This window comes from Micropterus salmoides, unplaced genomic scaffold (genome assembly GCF_014851395.1).
Source record: "Micropterus salmoides isolate LMB-PRFRI ecotype aquatic unplaced genomic scaffold, ASM1485139v1 Ms_hic_scaffold_14, whole genome shotgun sequence".
Classification (NCBI taxonomy): Eukaryota; Metazoa; Chordata; class Actinopteri; order Centrarchiformes; family Centrarchidae; genus Micropterus; species Micropterus salmoides.
In genome coordinates, this window is record NW_024040485.1 from 21,764,412 (window position 1) to 21,788,577 (window position 24,166).

The 24,166-nt window shown below is 39.8% G+C and overlaps 2 protein-coding genes across 2 annotated transcripts; one reads left to right on the top strand and one right to left on the bottom strand.

Moving 5' to 3' along the window:
• Positions 1–64: 64 nt before the first annotated feature.
• Positions 65–17,610, top strand: znf644a (zinc finger protein 644a). Its single transcript, XM_038718367.1, has 7 exons — positions 65–172; positions 264–368; positions 7,097–9,596; positions 10,038–10,631; positions 12,478–12,603; positions 14,490–14,592; positions 16,576–17,610. The coding sequence occupies exons 3-7, from the start codon at positions 7,100–7,102 to the stop codon at positions 16,760–16,762; spliced, it is 3,507 nt and encodes a 1,168-aa protein (XP_038574295.1). The 5' UTR covers positions 65–172; positions 264–368; positions 7,097–7,099; the 3' UTR covers positions 16,763–17,610.
• Position 17,611: 1 nt separating this feature from the next.
• LOC119902279 lies at positions 17,612–23,561 on the bottom strand. The gene is made up of 11 exons (XM_038718368.1): positions 23,390–23,561; positions 22,909–23,024; positions 22,025–22,118; positions 21,328–21,724; positions 21,024–21,099; positions 20,711–20,777; positions 19,672–19,819; positions 19,455–19,515; positions 19,224–19,354; positions 18,990–19,079; positions 17,612–17,995 (listed from the first exon to the last, which is right to left on the bottom strand). The coding sequence occupies exons 1-11, from the start codon at positions 23,473–23,475 to the stop codon at positions 17,975–17,977; spliced, it is 1,287 nt and encodes a 428-aa protein (XP_038574296.1). The 5' UTR covers positions 23,476–23,561; the 3' UTR covers positions 17,612–17,974.
• Between the last annotated feature and the right edge of the window lie 605 nt (positions 23,562–24,166).

The window sequence follows — 24,166 nt, forward strand, 5'->3', positions numbered from 1 at the left end:
GAGATGGTCATTAACTCAGGTTTTTTATGCCTCCTATCTGGAATGAACCATTACAAATCTTTCGGGGGAACATGGCGCCGACTCGTAACATTACGTGACGAAACTAGACGAGACAATAACTTCAGAAACTGTTTAACTATACTTGTTTTATCAGACAGTTGAACAATTACACGTAAGTATTGGAGTATTTCTTTGTTCTGTTCCTCTTTAACCAATTGTATGTACGGTTACCCTCACAAAAGAAATGATCTCTCCCAAACCAGACCACCACGGAAAATGGCGACTGTGAAATAGATGGAAGACGAAAGTAAGAAATAATTCAATGCAGCGTACAAATTGTGCTCTGTCTCCATCCGCACCGCTCGGAGGTAATGTTTGTTTGTTTTTCATCATTTTAGTGATGTGTATATATAGTAAGTAGCGAGGGACGACTGTCATTAGCTATAGGTTAGCCTGAGGAATAGGTTTTGGTGTGGAACAGCCTTAATGGAAAGGTCTGCAGCTCCTGCAAGCAGCATCCAACAACACAGCGTGATATAAACGCCAAAGAAATGCAATGATACCCGTACGGAACATGATATAAATAATCCCATTTGTTCTGTATGTAGGTACCTTTGTGGACATATCCCAACTATTGTGGGTTAACTGAACTAACGTTACTGTGCTGAAAGTTTTAGCTCTGTACAAAATCCACAACCGCTCATCAAAAGCCATTTACGTTGTCCACCCCTTTGCAGTTTTGGTGCTGCTGTGTAGATGTTAAAACACCTTTCGCTGCCACAGGAGCATTCACTTGGTATGACACTTTTATCGCCCTTCAAAAGGCAAGACCTCTCAACCGGGCGACCTTGGTTATAAATGGCCTCAGTTAATCTGCGATGCAAAGTGTCAAGTATAGCGTTATATTATATTTAGCTGTATTTACTTTGTAGTAAGTGAATGCTGATTGAGTCAAGAAGCTAACTCTGGTCACATTGTAAATAACTACATTTTTACTAGCTGCCACTACTCGACTAGTCCTTTGTTCAAGCCATTAGTCGACTAACTGTTAAGTATACTTCTGTGTCAAATCGACGGCGTAACCTCTGCGTGGCCCCCTACACTCCGCCGTCACCTACACCGTAGCCTGACGTGCACCTCCTCAAAAATGTAACTACATTTCAAGGCAAGGTGACCTTAAGAACTGTGATTGGTCAGCTGGGTAGCCTCTCAATGCCTCCGAGCTGACAGGAAGTCCCCATGCTTTGAAGTAAATTTTACTAGCGGCCAAACCAGTAGCTGTAACAGGGTGGATCAATATATTTGAGCGTCCCAACCCGAGCGAAATGACTCGTTTCATTATCAAAATGTGATCCATTTGATCGATAACATTTGAAAAGTCTATAATAGCCACACGTATACAGTTTTACCCCCATTCAAGTTAGCGGAGGGCTAAACCAGAAGTTAGCCTGCTCGGCCAGCAAAAGTCAACACAGTGGACCCTGTAACGTTAGCGCTACCAACTAGCGTTTGGCGGTGTAGTTGAAGAACAACGGAGAAACCAACGCACAAGTATAAATGCATGACTATGTGTGTAGCCTACAGCGTAGCTATGCACGTAAACCCGATGCAGGAGTATAAATCACACAGTTGTTGCATGTTTATGAAATATGTTAATTTAATTATTTAAATATATATTTTTGGGGCATCTAAAATGGTTTATGTTCCAGAGCTGAGAAAAAGTGTTTTAAGTAACATTGTTAAAACTGTGTTAAAGAGGTGGTATTATGTTTTTTGGCTTTTTTTTATTGAGTTATCTCTTTTTTTTGTGCATGTAACAGGTTTGCAAAGTGAAAAAGCCCAAAGTCCAGCCCAAAGGGAGTTCCCATCTCCCACAGAAAATACTGCTCTGAACCACTTGAAAACAGCTCATTTGTAGTCCAGCCCTTCACTTCCTTTACTTGTGACATCACAATGAAAATGCGTCATAAAGCTTGCCAAGCGGCTAGCGGGGTCAGGCACGACCTCAAACCAAGCTAGTCTGAGCGGAGGCCCTTTGGCTCGACTCGCCTTTGTTTGGGTTTCCATTGTAGAAATGTTGTACCTTTTTCTTATCACCTCACCTCCGTCGAGGTTCCAAGCAAGCTGAGAGATACTAAAATGTAATGTGAAAACACGAATGCTGACTGGTCAGAGAGAATCGTCACTATTCACTGCAGCATCATTGCGTACGCCAGACAGAGGCCAGCAACAGAAAGTTTTATATTTTACAGATTCCGTATGTAATTTCATCACTAAATCTACTTCTGAGAAGTTTTGAGTTGAGAAATCAACTGTAAATTTTGAATATTGACAGTTTTACGAGAAGTGATGGCGGAACAAAAATGTGCTTGAATATTTTCGGAGTTGAGGAGCTCTGCAAGTGGCTGCGAGGGAAGCCTGTGCCAACCCGCGGGAGGAGCGTGTGAGGCCGGCCAGCCACCCGCTCACAGAGCCCTCTGCTCCCGCCGTGGTTGTGGACATGAGTAACTGTCTGAAGCGACTTTGATTTGGATCACATTACCTTGTTTCTTACGACCCGCCCTTCTCTGCTTCTGATTGGCTAGTAGTCCTTACCTGGGAACTGTGCATGTGCAACTCCCAACAAAGATCTTGTACAAGTAAGATGCATCACTCTGTAGCTAATGAGCGGAGCGTACAACACATAGGGTGAAAAGAGGAGCTGCAGCAATGTGCAGTATGAGAAAAATATGGTGTTTTTTGAAAATTAAACCATGTAAACCTGTTCTGGTACAACCCCTAATGAAGATTTTGAACCTAAAAATGAGCATAATACCACCTATTTAACATGGCAGAGTAATGAAATACATTGTGTACAAGTGGCATGAGTGAGCCGCATTAACAACAGCAAGGAGAGTAAACATGTTGTTAATTTATTTCAACAAAGTATAACATCACACAAGTCTCATTCTTCCAAGCGCGGGAATAAATAACTTCAACAAATACTCGCAGACTATCAACAAGATGAATGATGTATAACGGAATTTTTAAATTTACTCATTACAAACTCGGCCGGAGCCACTGCAAATCGCCATGGTACTGTATTCCCTGTCGTCAAACTGGCCTCCGTTGGTCTCGGGATCTGTGTTCGGTCCCAGTTCATGTGTGAGGAGGCTGTTGCGCTTGGCTTCTGTTCAGGTGCTCATTCTGGTGGTGGCCCAGAGCTCCTGTGCTAGTGGTGTAAATAAACACCAACACTCCCTGGTATTTTGAGGGCCCAATCCAGGTAGAGTCTGCTAGTCCGCTAACTGAGCTTAGCAGCTAATAGCAGAGCTTACAGTTAAGAGTAGTGCCTTGTATAATAATACCATAAACATACGTCTATGAATAACACATCAGTGAGCAGTCAATGGTTGCACGCTGGTATGTGACTTCTGTGTTACAAAAGAAAAAGTCAGTGTTTCAACAATCCCCTGATGCTTTTGTAACAGGCCTGGGGTTGGACTGCACAGTCCTGACTCACATGGGAGGCGTCCACGTGGTAACGAGAAGGCTAAAACCCATAGGCGCTTGCGTCTGTCGCTATCACGTCTCTTAAGGCGTCAGGTAGTGAGGTTTACTCGCTGGCTACCATTAACACCCACCCCCCTAAACCTCACTCCCATCTGTGTCACAGCACTAATGTAACCAGCCCGAGGTTGTACTACACAGTCCTGACTTGAACTCGCTAACGAGGAGGCTAAAACCCATGGGTGCTAGCGTCTGTCTCTAGCACGTCTCTTAAGGCATCAGGGAGTGAGGTTTTACTCACTGCATAGCCAAGCTGGCAATTTTCGTCACAGCCGTAACAACTAGGTGCAGCTTCTGAATGGAGTTTGAGGTTGTTGGGGTTTTTTTCTGCGACAAACTGACCAATAAAAACTTTGTCGACAAAGACTCTTATCATCAGCTAACAGTTTAGTGGACTATTTGGGGGCAGACCTACTTTTTACTTTTCACATCAAACAAGCACTTTCTCATAAGCAAGAACTACCTATTGCAAACTATAGCCTAGCTCGTAAAACATAGGTAACATTCAGTGTTGGACATATAAAAGCCTGAAGGCTCATGTCACAGTTATGCTTCTGACATTTGCTAAGGTGTGCTAAAAGCTGCATCTAATTATCATCTTAACCATTACTGATTTACATTTGCATTATATGGCTGCAACTAATGATTATTTTCATTATTGAATCGATGAATTGCTCAGTCAATAAAATGTCAGAACAGTAAAGATAACCCTTTTAATATCCATAAACCTTCAAGTAACTTGTTTAGTCCGACTAACAGTCAAAAACCCAAAGATTCGGTTTTCTGTCACATAAGACACAAATTCGTAAAATTCAAAGCAGCAAATTTGTACAATTTAGACAATGGAGTTGGGCAATGTTTGGTATTTGAGCTTGAAACATAAATAGTTTAAGATTCTAAAAGTTATAAGCCATAATAGCAGCTTCTAGTGGCTGTAATGCTCATTACACTCTACACGTGTGATTATTTAGTACCAACAATCTAGAGACAATTTTGCTGTTCTTAAGAGTCTGAATCTAGATTTAGTCCTCTGCAGTGAGGTGAAAATACATACGAAGCCTACATACATACATCAGCTAGTGCTAATGTGCAAAAAAAAAAAACTAAATGTCGCCACCACCAGGACTACGTAGAAACGGCAATAACTGTATTTGTTCACCTCGCACTCTAAGTCCACTGAGTCTGCCTGCATCGTATTACGGCGGCTGCTGGAGCTGATCTCGGCCATTCTAGTCAGTGCAGCGCGTCCCAGAAGCGAGTCTATTTTTGACGAAAACACGCACAGTTGCCGGATTATGCCGCAAACATTGGAATGAGCGAATGCAAATATTTAATAAAAAATCAAGTCCTTTTTCAAGTCATATGCCATGTCAAGTCTAATTCTCAAGTCATGAATACCAAGTCAAAGTCAAGTCGAGTCTTTCAACTATTTTAGTCAAGCATGTCTCAGGTATTCAAATTTTCTACTCGAGTCAAGTCAAGAACCGGAGTCCTCCACCTCTGCTAAATACCAAATCAACAAAATCTAAACATGTCAGCAAAATCAGGCAGGCAAAACGCACTGATTCTGAAATGCTCCCTGTGGGATATGCAGCCGAGCAGAGAACTGAACAAAACCAGGTTGCAGAGAGCTGTTGCCAGTAGAAGCCCGAAAATGACAAATTAACAACAAGCCAACAATGTGCTCCGCTTCTTTTAATGCTTCCAGTGGAAGTTGCAGCCACACAGAGGACAAAACAAAACCGTGACACAGCAGTAATGCAACGCAGCTGGACTGAGTGGACTTTACGGGTTAGGCCATTGATAGGGAAAATAACCTTGAGAAGGTTCAAGACAGGCTCAGCAATCTGCTTATTTTCACACCAACTTAAGCCCTCAGGGAACTGCGAATACAATGCAAAAAGTTGAAACAGAGTCAAGCTGTAAAAGCAATGTCAACTCATCCAGCAAGGCACTGCATTGGCCAATAGAATACATGCAAGCACACGTCAGATTGTGTTACTTTTGTAACTTGAATACTGTATCTCTACAGTTTACCTCGCAATCGTTATGACAATAGACACAATTTTTGGCAGTGCACCAGTTGTTGTCTATCAGCTATAGCATGCTAGTTGGCTTAAGCTTGATTTTATACTCCTGCGTAGGGTCTACGTGTGTAGCTACGCCGTAGGCTACGCGCGTAGCCATGCATTTATACTTGTGCATCGGCGTCTCCGTCATCGTCCGCTGTGTTGTCTTCTGCCGGCTGAGCAATATACGTGCAGCTGGTGTAGCCTTTTCAAATGTTATCAACCAAATGGATCACATTCTGGTCATTTCCCTCGGGTTGTGACTGTCAAATATATTGATCCACTGTGTTACAGCCGCTGTTTTTGCCGCTAGTAAAAGTTACTTCAAAGCACGGGGCACTTCCTTTCAGCTCAGAGGCTACCCAGCTGACCAATCACAGTTCTTACTGTCCGCGTCGCCTCGTTGTGTAGTGACATTTTTGAGGAGGTGCACGTCAGGCTACGCCATAGGGGGCTACGCAGAGGCTACGCCGTCGATTCGAGTATAAATTGCACTTTAGCCTGCAGGGCTCGACATTAACGGTGGCCCAATGGCCCAGGGCCAATAAAAAGTAACGTTGGAACAACTCACTGGCGCAATTGGGCCGGTGCAAAGACATTAGTATTAAAAAAACAAAGACTCAACATCCTGCAGTTGTTTTGAAGCTCTTGACTCTAGCACTCTGGGTCTGAAAAATGTTCATGTTTAAGGTTGAGCCTTGGCCTGGTTAGCCAAGCTAGCCAAGCTCATAGAGTGTTGCAACCTCCGAATGGCAAACACAAACGAGACCTAAGTTGGAGGATACTCCAATGACCAGCAATCCACTGTATGGGAGCATTACGTTTTCCCGCTTAGTTACAGTGAAAATGGAAGTTTAGTGTCAAACTGTATGCCGACATTGTTCTATGGTCAGGTAATTCTGTGGAAATACTTCAAACATGTAATTTACATTGGCATCACATGAATGTGTCAATAAACGCAACTAGACAAAAAAGGACTGGAAGGCAAGTCCTTCTCCCCTCAGCGTTCAGGCAGCCTCTCACTTCAGATTTGGACTGTGCCCGGACAATAACTAATGCTGCAGGAGTGTTTATCACTGTGGATATGAGACAACTTAGTTGTAGAGAAAACTTTAAGCATATGGTCTTGAGCCTTGCTACAGTTGGCCTTCACATGTGCAGGTGGTGTTATTTATTTTTGTTATATATTTTTTCTTATTGACAATATGTCATTATTTGAGTGTCTTAACAAAAAGAGTAAGAATTACTAGTGCCCTATGATTTTTGCTATGCAGAAAACACAGACAGAATCGCGGAATTTGACAATCAGTTGCAAAATGCAGAATATCTACGTACATGAAATTTTACCTTATTCAATTCAATAAGAACAACAGCCGTACCCATATCACTTATCTGCTATTCTGCAGATAACTGTGGATTTTGTTGTTAAACCCTTGTGAATGAGGGATATCTAAGAAGACTTTACTTTTCTTTTTCAGGTCATGGCAGCTGAAATGTCATGTCTGACAGGTGTTGATGAAGATGACAAAGATGCAGATCCTGAGATCAATGCCCTCACGCTCCTGCAAGAGCCAGTGACAATGGCGCAAGAATCAGCCTCTTGCACCGATTCTTTTGGCAAGCCTTCTCTGAAGCAAAACAGTGTGCTAGATGTTCTGTCAAACACAGATATGTTATCTCCGGTTGGCCTGGGAAATGGGCCTTCTTCGCATCAGGCTACACAAGCCCATGAACTCAACAGCATTTCCACAGAGAAAGAGGAGGCAAAGAGCATCACCCCACTAAAAACTGTGCAGGAAATTGACACTGCTGGAATTTGGGGTTTTGACGTAGACTCACCTGAAAACTCATTGGATAATTTTAGTAGTGCTGCTAGTGATCTTAATTGGGACCCTCACAAAGAGTTTATGCAGTTTCTGTGGGAGAACCATGGCGATTCCCCTGGTGAAGAATCTAAAGACGAAGTCCCTCCTACCAACAGCCAAAGGAGAAGGAAACGGAAAATGGACATGGTTGTCATGGTGGATCCCTCAGAAGACCTTTACCCTAGTCTGAGCCACAAATCATCTGAGGAAATGTCTGACCCCGAAGGCCAACAAGACTCCATTCCTGTCAGAAAAGTCCAAAAGTCAAGGAATTTCTCAAAGTCACAGTCTTCACCAACAGGGAAGTATCCCAATGGAACTGTAAAGGCCATCAAGGAAATTCTTTACAATGCACCTGCAAGAAATTCACATGAGAACAGTATAAGTCATGGGCTTTCACCATTAAAGGACAGGCTCACAATAAATTCTCATTCAGAGGAGAAGCTGCCGTGTTATCCTTGCTCAAAATGTAAGCTCATTTTCAAGAAAGAGCATCATTTGCATCGTCATATGAAGTCTCATATTGACCCTCCGAATATTTCGCCAAAGCCTTTTATATGCCGAGAATGTGGACAGTCCTTCAGACAAAGCAGTTCACTTATTGAGCACATGTCCGTCCACCAGGAAAAGAGAGAGAGACTTACTGAAGAAATCAAGGGCATGAATGATAAGAAGAAACAGGATAAAAATGCGAAGCTTTTCTGCCCTCAGTGCCCATTTGGAACAAACTGCCCAAACACGTTTGTTCAACATGCGAAGACACATGAGAAGGACAAGAGAAAGTTTAGATGTGACAAATGTAGCTTCAGGACTATGAGTGAGAATGATCTTAGGAGACATAACATTATGCAGCACACTGTTATTACAGTTAGAAAGCAGATCCAGAATGAGGACTCTGAAATTTTCTCCTGTAACATTTGTTCTTATAGAGCTTTTAGCAAAAGTGTTTTTAAGAATCACCTTCTGCGGCGCCATCAAGAAACACTTGAAGAATATGAAGCTGCACAATGTAGTGAGAAAAACGCACAACCATCTGAGGAGCCACATGTGCATACTTGTAAAACACCTGTAGAAGATGCAGAGTTTACATCTAAAATCTTGATAAAAAATGAGATCTCCTCTAAAAGAGCTTGTTCACCTAGTGAGTCCAATGACCTTTCAGACTTGTTCAAAAATAGCAAGATTAAGAGAGGCCTCAAGACCCAACTAACAGAATCAAAGCTCGACAAATCCATTAATGTTCTCCTGTCCCGACAAAGACATGGAAAGAAAACTGCAGAACAGAAGAAGGAAAGCAATAATTGCAGCACATCGGTTCAGGAATCCAGAAGTGACAAAGATGGCTCTGATCAGGTACCAGGAACATTGACTGTCAAGGTTGAAGATTCAGATTTATCCCCAAACGGCCATAGGGTGTCATCCAGTGCAGCCGAAAGAAATCTTAACAGCAGCAGGGTACCCACATTGAATGAGGATCAGTCAGCAGTCAAAAAGTCCCCTTCTAAAAGGAAGATGTCTACCCCATATCGCAACACCTCTGATCAAGACTCATGCTTCATCTTACCAAAACCTTTGCCAAGTCCGAAAAAAATAAATCAAGAAGAAGACATGTCAGACTATGACGAAAAAGACATTTTCCAGTTTAAGGATAAAAATGCCAGTACTAACTTCTTTGATAATGGTATCAAGCAAGAAAAGCAAAACATCATTTATACCTATAGCAGAAGAATGTCTATGAGGGGTGCTCTGCAGGCTTCTAAAAGGCTGTTTGAGAAAATAAAGACTGAAGAGCAAGAAGAGAATGACCCTGAAATCAAAGAAGAATGCATAGAAACAGAAGTATTTCAGGAAACCTTTGACTCCCACCAAATACCATTGAGTGAAACCTTCACAGAGGATGTGTCAGAGCTGGAATCGGACCGCAAGAACTGTCCATACTGTCCGGCAGTCTTTGAGTCTGGTGTTGGATTGTCTAATCATGTCCGAGGGCATCTTCATAGGGTTGGACTGAGTTACAATGCACGCCATGTAGTGCCTCCTGAGCAGGTGGCCTCTCAAGACAGGAGGCCACGAATTCGACGGAAGATTTCAGCATTCCGGAGATTGAAAAAAGGTACTTGTGGACTTGTTGCATGTTCTTCTCAAAGGAAAACCATGCTTTACAACTTGGCTTTTATTTTTGTGGTTTTGTGATTATTCAGCATTGAACTTACCAAGTAGTGCTGAGATCTTGGATGTGGCGTTATCGCTAAAAATGGGTCCACTGGGTTCTGGTGTGGGGTCAGCCAATCACATTTATTAATTAAGAATTTTTACTTACTTACAGCTTGTTTACAACCTGTATGTATGTACCATAGCATTTAGCTACGTCTGAGATCGTAGCAATTATTTTGTTATGTTCTCACGACCGATAGAACCGATTTTAAAAGACCTGCGAAAATAAATCCCAAGTTTTAAAGTGGGTATAAACTGTAGTTTTCGTTCGTGTAAAGTTCAAATTTTTCATATTGTACTTGTATTGTGCAATGTTCATATTCTTTTTTGTTTTTTTCAGTGTTACAGTTGGAATCAGACTCTGAGACTGTGAAGAGCATTCACTCCTGTCCATTATGTGGAGACTCATTTGATAATAGAACTGGGCAGTCCAACCACATACGAGGCCACCTCAAAAAGCTTGGTAAAAGCTTTGCAACAAAGAACAAATCCCCATTATTTTTACTCCGGGAGTTGATGCGCGACAAGAAGGAGGTCCAGCGGGCACTTCAAATTCTGGGAAAGAGACGGAACCATTTCCAATACGGAGCTTCACCAAAGCTGTCCGGTGTTGATTGTTTCACACCACCGCCTGTTGGAACCCCAAAAAATAATTCTGTTCCAAGCATTTGCACTGATGCCAGATCACTGATCCCCACATTTTCTTTAGCGGAAATGGAATCTGAAAAAAGGCACCTAGAGACTAAGTTGGATGTTAAAAATTCACTTACGGGCACAACTGCCTTGATAGGAATTCTGAAGAAGAGAAAGTGTCAGGAAGACGCCAGACTGAAGGGGTCTTCTCAGATGTCAAGAAACACGTTAGCAGTTTCTTCAAACAATGAGCACAGTTCAGGATCAAGAGTTGCATCGTCACTGCCAAAGTCAATATCTGGTAAGTAATTTCCTCCATAGTAGAAATCAGATAGGTTACGCTGGAAGTGGAATTGATTAATTTAGTACAATCTCTACTAATAATAATCCTCTTTTTATATCATTTTTATTTACAAGAAAGTGAAAAATCTATGTTTAATATCCCTAAGAATTCATAAACTTAAGTAAATAAGAATAAAGTTTATTTGAATAGGCTCAGCTTTTTACACGGACCAGTGTTAGATTAGTTGATTTATGGATTTTTGGTTTTTAAACTTCTTCAAAGGAAAAAGACTGAAAGCCTGCCCTCTACTAAAATTGAGACATTAACATCTACAACAGCTGTTTTGAAGCAGATATGAGTTCAGTCATTTGAAGTTATGTGTTAAGTAGGTGTCGTCAGCATAAATGTGAAAAATGACATTGCCGAATGACCCTCAGATTAGATGGACAAAACAGAAGATGTTGCTCATAACAGTGCAGAATATTATCATGATTTTTGTCTTATGTCTAGGGCTGTCCCCGACTACGGATTTACATAGTCTATTCAGAAGCGTCAAGTCCTGCCTATAGTCAAATCTTGTGTGTTTTTGTGTGCGGCGATTGCAAGCCAAAGCTAAACTGAGGCTTATTATTGACAATTTTTTTTCTCTCTCTCATGTCTGCCATTCACCCGTCTTGTGTAGAGTTTAGCGTGCATGCCGTGCTGCCGACAACTGCATGCATGTCGCGTTTCCTCGCGAGTCTATTTCAAGTAGCCGGCTATTTAAAAAAAAAAAAAATCTATATTTGTGTGGTTGATCAACGGTGCTAAATTACCCTAAAGTCCTGCGAGGTGCGGACAACTCAGCACAACACCAGTGAAGCTGTGGCTCTGTCTCTTAAGCAAGTTTTCCTCCACTGCCACTACACATACACGCTACGCCTACACATGCGCACTGACGACCTAGGGTTAGGGTTACAATTTTGGATTTATTCACGCACTTTAAAAACATTTATTGAAAGTTTTTTTTCTTTTTACATGTTTATTTACAGCATTAAACGTTGTTGTGTATGTAATAGGTGTATTGTAATAGGCTGTATATTAACTTATTGGTAGAAAACTGGTAGTTCTATGTAAAATCAGACGTTGAGCACCCCCATATAACCAAAATGGCATGATTCTCGTTTTGCTGCGAAACTTCGAGGATGAGATTGACAGTCGAATCAGGCTCCGCCCATCAAAGCATCAAATCTTCAACTATTTGGGGTCAGCCCTACTTATGTCATAACCTTAATTGCATTAAAAAGTGACAAATTATTCATACAGACTTAGTAAGATAGAACAAGACAGAACATGTTGATACTTTTAAAAACAAACTTTTGTGATGAAGGTTTGTTTGCTGAAATCTGTCAGCACCACAAAGTAAATCGTAAGCTGAGGCTCTAGTATTGAGATTTCTGTTGCTGCTATCCTAATTCATAATGTATATTGTAATTTTGCCAGTTAAATAGCAGAACCTGGTTTTACAGCACTCCTTCTCTACTGCTAAGATGTTCATTTAACAAAAATATTAATATCAGTGACATATTTAGCATAATGTTTTCATAATGTTAATTTTTTTTAAACAGAACAGTAATTATTTCATTGTCATAAATCTTTTGCTTTTTTATAAAATGTCTAAATGTCTGAACCTTTTCACTTTTAAGTGAAAAGGTTCAACTTAGACATTTTATAAAAAAAGCTTAGTTGAGCTTAGACATTATATAAAGTAAAGGCAAGAAGGGACCTGTTGTTGTTGTTATTAAGTCTAGATCTACAATTGCTCAACGCGACCAACATATTGGCTTCACCATATTAATGTTGTCACTTGTTTGTCTTTTTACAGAGAAAGGTGAATTCAACAGGAAGGTGTGTGTCCATTGCAATGCAACTTTCCACAGTGGAGTTAGCTTGTCTAATCACCTCCGGGCATATGCAAAACGAAAAAGGACAGCCATACGTGAGGGAACCAGTAAGTGCTATCAGCAACAGCTTAAAGCTAGGGTAGGCAATGTTGGAGATCTAGCAAGAGACACTGATTTTGAAACCATCTACCCAAAAAAACATCCCCTCCTATCTGGCCTCCCTCCAAAGCCACTCCCCCAAAACATAATTTCATTCGGTCCGAAAGATTGGCCGTGCTTATTACAGTGCTGCAATAGGCACAGAACAAATATATGACAAAAAATGCTTCTGCTATAAAGTGCCTACCCCAGCTTTAAGTTAAACACAAAACACCCACTGTAAAAGCACAGTAGTAGTCTGAGGTATACATTCTCCTTAAAGCTGTTTTAATTTATTTATTGGTTTAAGCTAGTTAACTTACTTTTAGTTTGTGCCAGTGTGGAAGTGTGACCATTGCTCAGCAAATTAAAACTGTCATCCCGTTCCACCACCGCAGAGACATGAGGTTCCATTCCTGGTAGTGATCTCTCTGACTTGTTTGTGTGTTCCAATGAAAATGATGAATGCAGTATTTTGGGAGGAGAGAAAACCAGTGAAGGTTATCATCTTTGTTGCTGCACTAGCGACTCATACTGGTTCATAACTTCCTTGCATTAAAAAGGATCCAAGTACTCCAACACTCTAGCAATATAGTTTTTAAATCGTCCCTTGACCTGAATTCTTGGGGTACACACATGCACCTTACCAAGAAGTACACATTATATCAACTTTTCTAATGGGGTTATCTTTATATTCACTTTTTGTCACCAAAGCACATCATGTGTATCCTTGACGGGTTGAAAAAAGATTTCCTTCCTCATAAAACATTTGCATAGTTGTGTTACCACCACCACCTGTCAATCAGTGGGTAAGTATAAAACCATTAGCAGGAATGTGTATCACATCTCCTGTGTGCAGAATGGGGACCCCGCAAAAATTGCTCCATTGCTCTACTAGTTGTCAAAAACTCCACAGGGATACCTTTAACTGAGGATATTGATTTAAAACGAGCCATGTTAGTACCATGGATACCATGAATGTGTCTTTACAGAAATAATGTCCTAGTTACTTAGGCTAATCTATAAACCTGACCATCAGTAGTTTTCATAACTTTTCACCACTATTTATTACATTGTTTTTACAGACTTTTCAGCTGTTACCTTATTTGCTTGATCTTGCTTGAGCTTGATCAGAACAAAAACTATTGATCTGATCAGGTAGGCAGGAGGTAAATTGTACCCGAGTAGCCTGGTCACTGTTTCTTGTTCTACTCACAGCAGTTTTTATCAAACAAAATGCATTCACCTCCACTGTATAGGTATGGCAACTGATATCTCAAAACCTCATCAGAAAAAGCCAGAACTGTCAGTGTGGCTAGATACCACAAGAGGTTGTGAGGTCCAAATCATAGTTATAATTAGTGTAGCGGTGGTTATTTGTGTCCTCCCCAAGGTAAGGATCTAGAAGGATGTCAGCAAGTGAAATATTGCACAGATTTTAATTGTGAAGCTTGGTGGGTGCACACGTGGGCTGAACGACCTCTTCATTGTAGAAATCCTGCAGGGCCTACCTTTCCTGCAGGCCCAGATCATCATTTATTGCATGGGCCTTGTGTCTTAACCGCACTGGCCAACGCAGATGAGACACGGAGCCAGACCATTCATCCCACTGGCACAAGGCCAAAACATGAGTGAATAGAAGGAGGGTTAGTAATGTCCAGACATCCAAACTGACTGACTTACTGAACTGACAGACTGTGAAAATATGCAATTGTTGGATCATCACTAAACAACAACATCCAAACCTTCCAGTGGTTATCACAGACTTCGTGTCCATTTACAATGTTAAATTAGCAAGGCTGTGCTGTAATCTCAAACATAGTGCTGTAAATTAATAGTCAATTCTGTCCTTCAGCATTTGACTGTAAAGCAAGGAGACAACGCTCAAGGCCTGGCTCGAAGAAAAAAACACTGCCCTTACCACAGACTCCAGAGGAAATGTACAGACTCACCTGCAGGTAATGCTTTTATTTCTTTTATAATATACATATTATTCTCTTTAAATGGTGGATAATATTGCATCTGCAGTCCCAACAGCCTTCAACAGTGATTGTTGCCCAGGGCAACCAGATTTGGGCCACTGTCAAATGTTTCTTGTGGCAATCATTTTCATTTATAAATGACTGAGAGACCGGATGTCATTGATGTACTCCAGATATTGTGAGCGTGGAATTATGTCACAAACCAGTTTTGTAAAAAGACTAATGGCTTTACTGGGACAACTAAATGTGAAGACAAACAACAAAAGCAAAACGGCAGAGGCCATCTAAAGCAAATTGGTTGCACAGAATGTTATAGTAAATGGACACAGCATGTGATCGAGCAAAGTTTTCATCTGCATTTATTGCAGTTACTGTTGTCAAAAGTAAAATGAAAGTAAAAAAAAATTCAGTGTATTTGTTTTTACATTCTAACATCAGTATACCAACATCAATGACAGCATGACTATGCTGATGTTTAGCATATATGATGTTCATCTTAGTACATCATCATGTATATCATAGTTTAACATGTCAGCATGCTAACATTTGCTAATTAGCACTAAACTATGTACAGCTGAATCTGGTGGAAATGTCATTTGTTTTTAAAGGTATTTCATCATTAACTATTAAAACATATTGGAGTAATTAAACATTTGACCTGATGATGGTGCTAGATGAAACATTAAGGGATCACCAAAGTTATTACATTTTATCCTGAGGGGGACATGACTGTCTATCAGAGATGCTCACAAGTCACTGAGCTAGAGTCCAAGTCAAGTCTCAAGTCATTCGTGGTTATAATGAATGTTGGATCACCTGCTACGTTCAATCCAGGCTGCTTGTAAAACTGCACAGCTATAAGGCATTCTGTATCTGTAACCTGTTTTCCACTTACAGAGCATAGCCATGTAATGTGCGATGCAATTAATGACAGCTTATTAACTAGCCTACTGTAAGTCAACACACCCCACAGACTCTCAAACCCAGTGTAATGTTACATGATCAACAATAAACCTGTAACCTGTTTTTCACGGAGCACAGCCATGTAGCCAAATATACAATGCGTATACAACTAATGACAGCTTTATAAACTAGTCAGTACAAACCCCAGACTGTCAAACCAGTGTAACGTTATAACTAAATAAAACTGTAATGTAACATGATCAACAATAAACCCGTAATCTGTTTGCAGCCGACGTTAATAATTAACATTATGGCAGCCAGCGGAATGTAAATGATTACATTAATCGACCACAACAAGTTTGGCAGCAAACAAACGCTCATTCGTCTTTTCATAACAAACGACAGTCGGAGTTGACCTCCGGTAGGTCGTAGCTATAGCAAGAAGCAAGCTAACGTTAGATGGCCAATGCTGAGCTAAACATGTTTAGGCCTACTAACCTCAGGTTAATGTTACTAACCTATTTTGCATTCAGCACTTATTTGTTTGGGTCTTGTTGTATGTAGTTTTAAAGCCAAAGTTTATGATGAATGGCGGAGCAGCTGCGGTGTTTGTTGTCTTCGCTCACGTGTGGCCGCACGCAGCAGATACTACGTTTTACGTAGGCAGGTTATAGGTAACTCAGGGAGGGGAATAACAGCAAGCTTATCAGACATTTCCTAAAAATAAACATTGTTCACGAGCCCCGCACCTTTAGTCCGAGTCCAGTCTAAAGTCTTTCGAGGACGAGTCTGAAGTCACTGTGTGTGCGACTTAAGTCGGACTCGAGGCCAAATCTCAACCTCTGCTGTCTATATCAAATTTCATGGGAATCCAACGTATACTTAAAACATTTAAATCAAAACCACAAATGTCAACCTTATAAGTGCCACTAAATCAGAGGACCACCTAAGTCTGTAATCCAATAATTGTGTAATAATAGTGGTGGAATAACCAACAGGCCAACATTGCTGCTAGCACGGCTCAAAACAACAACTTATCTGTTCTTCATTTCACAGGTTCTGTGACCTCGTCTTCCAGGGTCCCTTGTCGGTCCAGGAGGACTGGATAAAACATTTACAAAGACACATTATGAACACTAGTGTCCCTCACACTGGGCTAGGGATGGTAGAGGTCACCGCACCACCCCCAATCCTCAAGACTGACCAAGACAGCTCTCTGACAGCCACACATGCTGCCTCATGAAGCCAATGGGGACCTTTTTAGATTTCACTAAACTGTATGTGTATGTACTTTGGATGTTCTTTCACTTTTTTGTTTTTAGTCAATGAAATGCTGGCCAAAAGTACAATATTGCTTAATGATGGAGATGTTATTCATGTTTGAACATTTGGACAGATGAAAGAAAAAAAAAATTATTTTGGATATTGTTACCTTTTTCCATTTTTACATGGTCCATTTTTTGGAATACAATTCCAAATGGACAGACTGTTTTTCTTGTTTTATGCAGTAATGTAGTGTGGAACCCATTTCTAATGAAGACAACTTTTACCTCAGATTTCTCATGGTTTGAGTCAGTTTTTGTCAAAAATCTGGGAGCACCTCTCCTCTCTATCACTATTCACATTTACAAGATCCATAGAATCATGTTTCGTTTGTATTGCAACATGTTTAAATTTAAGCCCACAGCCTTCTTTGTTTTCAGGCCACAGAGTTAGTGAGATGAATATTTCAAGTGAGAGTGATGGCACCTGAAAGCTCCTGATAAACAGTTCGGAGAACCACAAGTGGAAAAGTGAGCTACTATTCAAGAACAATATGAATAATGTCTGCAAACTTGTTATGCATAGAAAGTGTTTTATAGTATTTCAGTAACTGCATTGTTTCTAATACAAATACAAAATTAAAACTGAAGGTGGTAAAGAAAAAGACCTAACAGGCACAGGCAGTGCTGACGATGCCCTTCATACATGTCACCTATATTTAATGTTTAAATATACTGTTTTGAAATAATTTAATTTTAAATGTACTATATCACAGATACAATGCTTAAAACATTTGTGTTGTTCTAAATAAAAAAAACAAAGAAACAAGTTGATGTTTTCCAATCATTGTTTGTACACAAATTACAAAAACATTGAATCTGTAAATGAAAAAAAATTACAAACTTATCTTCGTAAAGTGACCAAATGGTGATGAAATAGTGACCAGGGAATACTATAGCAAGTGTTAATCTTGACAAAATGTGAAATGACCATATGAACAAAGACGCATGAAAATCCATATTTCTATGCACAAACCTACACTGAAGATGCCTCCATTTATTCAGACAAATCATGGAAGGCACATAAAGCACAGCACATGTGTAGGTGTGACTGTTTTAAGGCCATTGTTCTTCAGCTGAAGCCAACGGCATCTCAGTGTAAACAGTATTTTGGAGACTTTCATCGATTTCTGTCATTCAAATGGACTGCCACCCTGAAAGAAAAGGAACAGTTAAGTCGTCTGATTGCTTCATCTGTAGCGCTCCATGTGGCTTATGTGCAGTCAGTATTAATTGTAGCCTTGTATTTGTTAGTACTACTTATGAGATATGGTGTACTGAGGCTGAAAACAATTGCAGTACTTAAGGTAATCCATATAAGATGTTTTACTTCAATATCTTTTGTTGATTTTGGAAAGATTTAGTTTGCGGTCCCTGTAATCAATGCAATAAGCACATAAATAGAGGAAGAGATGCAATCTCACCTTACTTAAAATTTAGCTGTTAGTATTTCACTATACACTAGTTTGCTCATCTAGAGAAAAGAGTACAAATGTCAGATGTTTCCTTCCCTTAAACGCCAAACTATGTTAAAAAAATGTACTGTAGGAGCATAATAGCTTTCGTCTTTTCATAGGTAATTACTTAATAGTTTGATTATTGTATAATGTTCTACTTCTTTTATATCGTACTTGTGTATTTATATTGTAATATGTCTTTTAATATAGTGATATAAAAAGAACACGTAATCTGCATTGGATCTGGTAATGCATGTGACTGGCCACAAGCACTACACCCCACCTCCCCCATTTGGAATAGAGAGCCAATTGATAACTTTCTACTGAATTACAAATGACTTGCGTGGTTACTACAAATTAATAATTTGTGCAAACATAACACTAAATTGAGATCGCAAAACTAATGTCATAGATAGCATGTTGTGATCAACAGCCAAAAGTATAGCCATGTCTGCTAGTGCAAAAGCAAAATAAAACTGAATGGTATCCAAGCAGTTCAAGTGCCATGTATACAAATGGAATCATTGAGATAATGCTATTAACTTGAGGTAAATAATTATGTAATTCATGAAATATTAACAGAATTAACTACTATATTGAGGAAACACTCTCTCTTTCTCATAAATACATTTGTCCATGATGCAATCAGTTGTGTTTGAATACTTCTGAAGTGTTCACTCTTGCAAAATACCTTCAGGAAGTGTTCAAACTGAGGTGTTAGCTCCTTCATCATGGTTTCTGCTTTGTCAAGGCAAGTACGTCTCTGCTGCACTTCAAACTCCTACAGGAAATAAAATCAATCAATCATCAACACCATCACTTGAACTCATTCCTTCTTGGGTCAATGTTGAATTTACACATACTGAAAACAGAGATTTGACAAGAATCCAATGATCAATGTTGTGCTATTTTACAGCAGTGTTACCTTTGTGTTGGAGAGGTGTTCCTGAGAGGTAATGTGAGTCTGCACAGAGGATGCAGATGTGGATACAAAGGCTTTGCAAGCAGTACAGTGGAACATTTCAATCTTTGTCATGTGGTCATTTTCCTGCAGAGCTGACAAAACAAAGATCCGACTGTATTTAGGCTTTGTTTGTCAGGAATGGAAGATTCATGAAATATGAGAACTGAATTTTCACAATTCAAAGCTATTTACCTTGAAGTGCACTAACCCCTATCGCTCGGCTACACTGACGGCTTTTATACAGCATGACTTCCTATAGAAATAAGAAAGTGTCAGTATTTGTTTATGTTTCTATGATATATTTAGGTTGAAAACAAGAAACTGAAAAAGGCCAACAGTAGAACACTACTGCACAGACTAGGGATTCAACCCAGGAACCGTCAATAGGATGAACTATGTATTATCTTACCTGGAGGAAGGCCATAGCCACATCATCATAATTATTCTGCTGCTGAATGTACTCCAGGGTGTCCCAGTGACTCTTGCCATCCAAGTGATCCTCCAGCTCCTGACCATTGGCTAACTCAACGTCACAGAGGTCACAAATGATGGGGCTCCTAAAAGAAAAATATGAAGACATTCGGTGTTGCAAAATATTAACCTCATAAAACAGCTAAAAAGCAGACCTTTAAACAGTAGAAGTGCCTAAATCAAAGCCTCAAGTGGCCATCAGAGAAGAGCCAAAAGAGAGTTTAGTTAAGACATCCAAGCTGATGATATTAGGTTATAAAGCTGTATTAAATAGTCCTATTGACACAACAGGGCTCTCACATCCTAAGATGTGATGCTTGGTTGCAGTGTTAGTTGACACTTTGCAACTACAGTGGCTAACAGTTGTAGAACCAAAACACGGAGCAAGCAAATTCGGAAAGCAATTGGTATGAAATGTTATTAATTTGCACATTGCTAACAATGCTCGCTCTCTCTCACCTTCGTTGAACATGCAGTGTTTACACTCTATCACAATATGTGACATAAGCTTGCGCACATTTTCTGTTTACATTTTTTTGTTACAACTAGACAGACCTATAAAGTAGCTTTACACAAGAGTTGTCAAGTTTAGTCAATTTGGGCCCTTAGAGTAACATCTTGGCTGATGACGGCTAATGACAACTAACCTAACAGCAACATGTTTACATAGTTATGTAGATTACCTCTTCTTGACAATATACTAGTAATTCATCCTGAGTTCCTCAGGAATTTCTGAGTAAGTTCAACTACAGCAACAGTTGGCTTTGCTCCTGTGCAAACATGGAAAAGTTGTTCAAAGTGCGTCTTCTTATGTATTGGTTGAGGGTCTACATTTGTGCCACAAGTTAATCCTGCAGTCAAACTGTATCGGAGGACAATATGAAACATAACGAAAATGTGAACACGCTATTAAAATTAACAAGAAAACTCTACATGTAACATCTCTAAACAACTGGCATCAGTATCCTTGTTCTTACTTGTCCATTATTATTTTTTTGGTCCTGTTTCTTGTCACCTCTGTGGAAGGTGTGATTTGGTCCAGTCCTGTAGAACATTATTATATAGAGAATTATTATTATTATAATTAGACTCTCAAACGAAATACATGTAGTCATGGTAAAAGTTAAGTAAACCCATTGGACTGTCGATTCTTAAGTTTACAAAAATAGTCAAAAGATGCTTATTTTAAAAAAAATTAATACATGCAATCATGTTTCTCCTATTTTTATTTCAAATGATGGGACAAACCAGCAATCTAACTGTCCATACTTAATTAAAAATCCAATTTACCTGTTTGCACGTATCCCAACTGATGTTGATAGTCCTGCTCTAAACTGGGTGGGGATAATCTAACAGTAGTGTTCATCTACAGAGGAGAGAATAGGCTCTAATTGGTACCAATTATCACTGTATCATTGTCATTACTGCATATACAAAGGAAACAGTGATTTTTTAAAATCAAATTCAAAATCAAGTACAACAAACAGCCCAACAACTCAAGATTCAATATAATCACAGAACACAAACTGTATAAATATTTTAATTCAAAAAACACACACAACAGCTGTCATGCTTTGAATCTCATTGGTGATACCTCTCTCCTGTATTCTGGGATTGTTATCCTCTCCTCCCTGTTGGTCCACTGTCCTCCATAAGATGCAGGAAACCGTTGGGTGGGGGAGCTGTGAATAAGCCTGTCAGGGCTGTTGTCCCTGTGGTCCAAAGTTCTGCTTATGGAGCCATAACCTGGTGGGTCAAGTGATGTAGTGGGTCTGGTTTCAGGGCTAAAGTCAAGTCTGTCGAGGGGCTGGCTCCTCGGCTTAGGGAAAGGCGAATCCCAGCGGCTGTAACTGGAACCCACACTTGGAGACACATCCTGGCATCCCAGGTTGTTATCCTGATCATGTGGGGAGTAGTTGTGGTCTTTGTCTTTTGGCATCTCAAGCTCAGAGTCTGATGAGCCAGGTTCGTAAGGATTATAAAGCTCCACCCTGAGGGAGACGGAAGAGGTATAAGTGTGTGTGTTACATGCAATTTACTATTATATAGATCATCTCTCAAGACATGATACCACTAACCACTGAATGTTCACACACAGTTTAAACCACATTTAGTGAAATTTGTCCATTAGTTTAACCACTCAGTGAGGCACTGCATTTTTCCTGCCACTTGCATATTTAAGTCACCACAAGACAACATTAAAGGCTTAAATGGACGTCCTGGATTGTGACTACAGGAGGCGTCACTCTACCTGATACTTGTTTTACTGTAAACATCACTGACTGGCTTACCTTTCTGGACTGCCAGTGCTTTTGTCTGAAGAGTTTCCATCTTGTTCTCCTATTGGTTTGAATGAAGACTTCCATTTATCACCAAAACATTTCCCTGTATGATACAAAAGGTAAATTACAATGAATACACAATAATGATATTTCTTACAATTCAGAGATTCTTCTTCTATCTCTTTACAATGCTCATGTATGTATTGAACTATTTCATTAACTCTTCATTTCATTTCTTCTTCCCCTTGGTAGTTACCCCACTGATACCGTTCGCACTAATAGCTCTTAAAGGTATTTATTGCTGCTGTTACCAATGTGTACTATCACTTGTAGATCTACTTTAGTGATGATTGTATTTGTTCCTCAAATGGTAGCCACTGTTTTCTGTAAACACTGTTGAAAATCAACCAGCAGACTCATGAAACTTGCCTCATTTATGAAATCCATCAAGTGAAATCTGCATTACTTTTGGACAGTGTTACATTGTCTTAGCAGGGTAACGCAGTGCAGAATGATTTCAAAGAGTCTGCAAAAGTTATAGGCTACATACTGGGTGGTTAAGGTGCCAACCATAAATTGTAACATTCCTGGTTCAAGTCCAGGTGGGGGGACCTCTATTTAATGTCTCTCCTCATTGTCATCTTGCCACTCTTTAATAATAAACATGATTAAACTGTACGTTATTGTAATGAATTACTGTCTGCAAAAATGTATGCACATCATACAGACATTAATGAAATCATGGAATGCCTAAAACAGTAAACAAAATACAGCAGTATGATTTGCTAAATGGTTCATTGTTATGTGAATTATGAGGAATTACATTCATGAAAACACACAGGCATGGCCTTTTAATACATGAACATATGTGCTTTAATGTCCACATAAGTTACCTGCACGCTTGCGGACTGGTGCTGGTTTAGCAGCCATGTCAGATGTCCTGGTGTTTGAGTTGTCTGCTGATTTCATTGAGATTTGTTTCATAACTTCTCTAAAATCCTGGGGTACTCTGTTTATCACAACAAGAAATGTGAGCAATGAGCACAATACTACAAAGCAAATGGATACAACAATAAGAGCTACATGAATTAATGTTAGCAGGGCAAAGGCAAAATGGTGCTTCATCAGGCAAGCAAACTTAGCTAGCTTAGAGATGGTTGCTATTACCTTTAACGTTAGCTTTAGAGTTTATAGGTAATGTTTGGGGGTAGCGGTTAGTCTAATGGCATGCACCCTCAGCATCCAGTCAACAAAAACACTGTCAAAAACGAATCCAACGGGCACCTTGCTCGGCGTTTCTGAAACTTTCTCAAATAAATGAACGTTCAACACAAGATTAGCTAAATGTTGCAGCTGCACAGATCAGTAATTTACCTTCCAGGCTGCTGTTGGTGGTACACTGGAGCTGCTCCTTTAGGCATCACTGAAGGGTTGAACGGAACATTATTCTGACGGTTCATTATTTGGCTGCTTTTTAAGAGCAGAGAAAGTCAGCATGTGTGAGAAGAGAACCTAGGTCACCTTATGAAGCTGGTTACCAGATACTCTCACCTGCCGACAGATGGCAGTATACTGAAACACACGATGGACCTGCTTCTGTAATTTTCAACTGATCCTGCAAGATCCAGTACTGAATAGCAGGGTGGAGTCAGTTAAAGTGGGCCATGACTTACTATAAGACCATCAAATAAGGTATGCATGAGAGCTAATGATATTTTTTGACCCTAACCTTAACCCTTGGCATGGGTCTCTTAAATATTTGTTATAAATGATAAAATATTGTTTTGAAATTCTGTTTTAGTATCAGCAGGTTCCCTTTGGCCCATTTTACCGTTTTGTGTTTAAAGTAAAAGATTGTTTAGGTTTTGCATGATATAAAGTTATATCGACCAATGAACCAGTTTTGCACACTATAAGAGTTTGTATCTGCGTTGCCCAATTTAGCTGAAAATCGTGGCCCTTTTTACTTAAACAAGTAACTTGTTCCCTGTCTTCACAAAAATCAATGTTTCTTTATAAAATTTAACTTTTTTAATTGAAAGAGCCAGTCAAAAATCTTTCAGAAACATTTTGCTTTCTCATAGCTCATTTATTATTGCTTTATTGCCCTTATTAGTGATGAGTGAAACTTAATATGTCAAGCTCACTGAC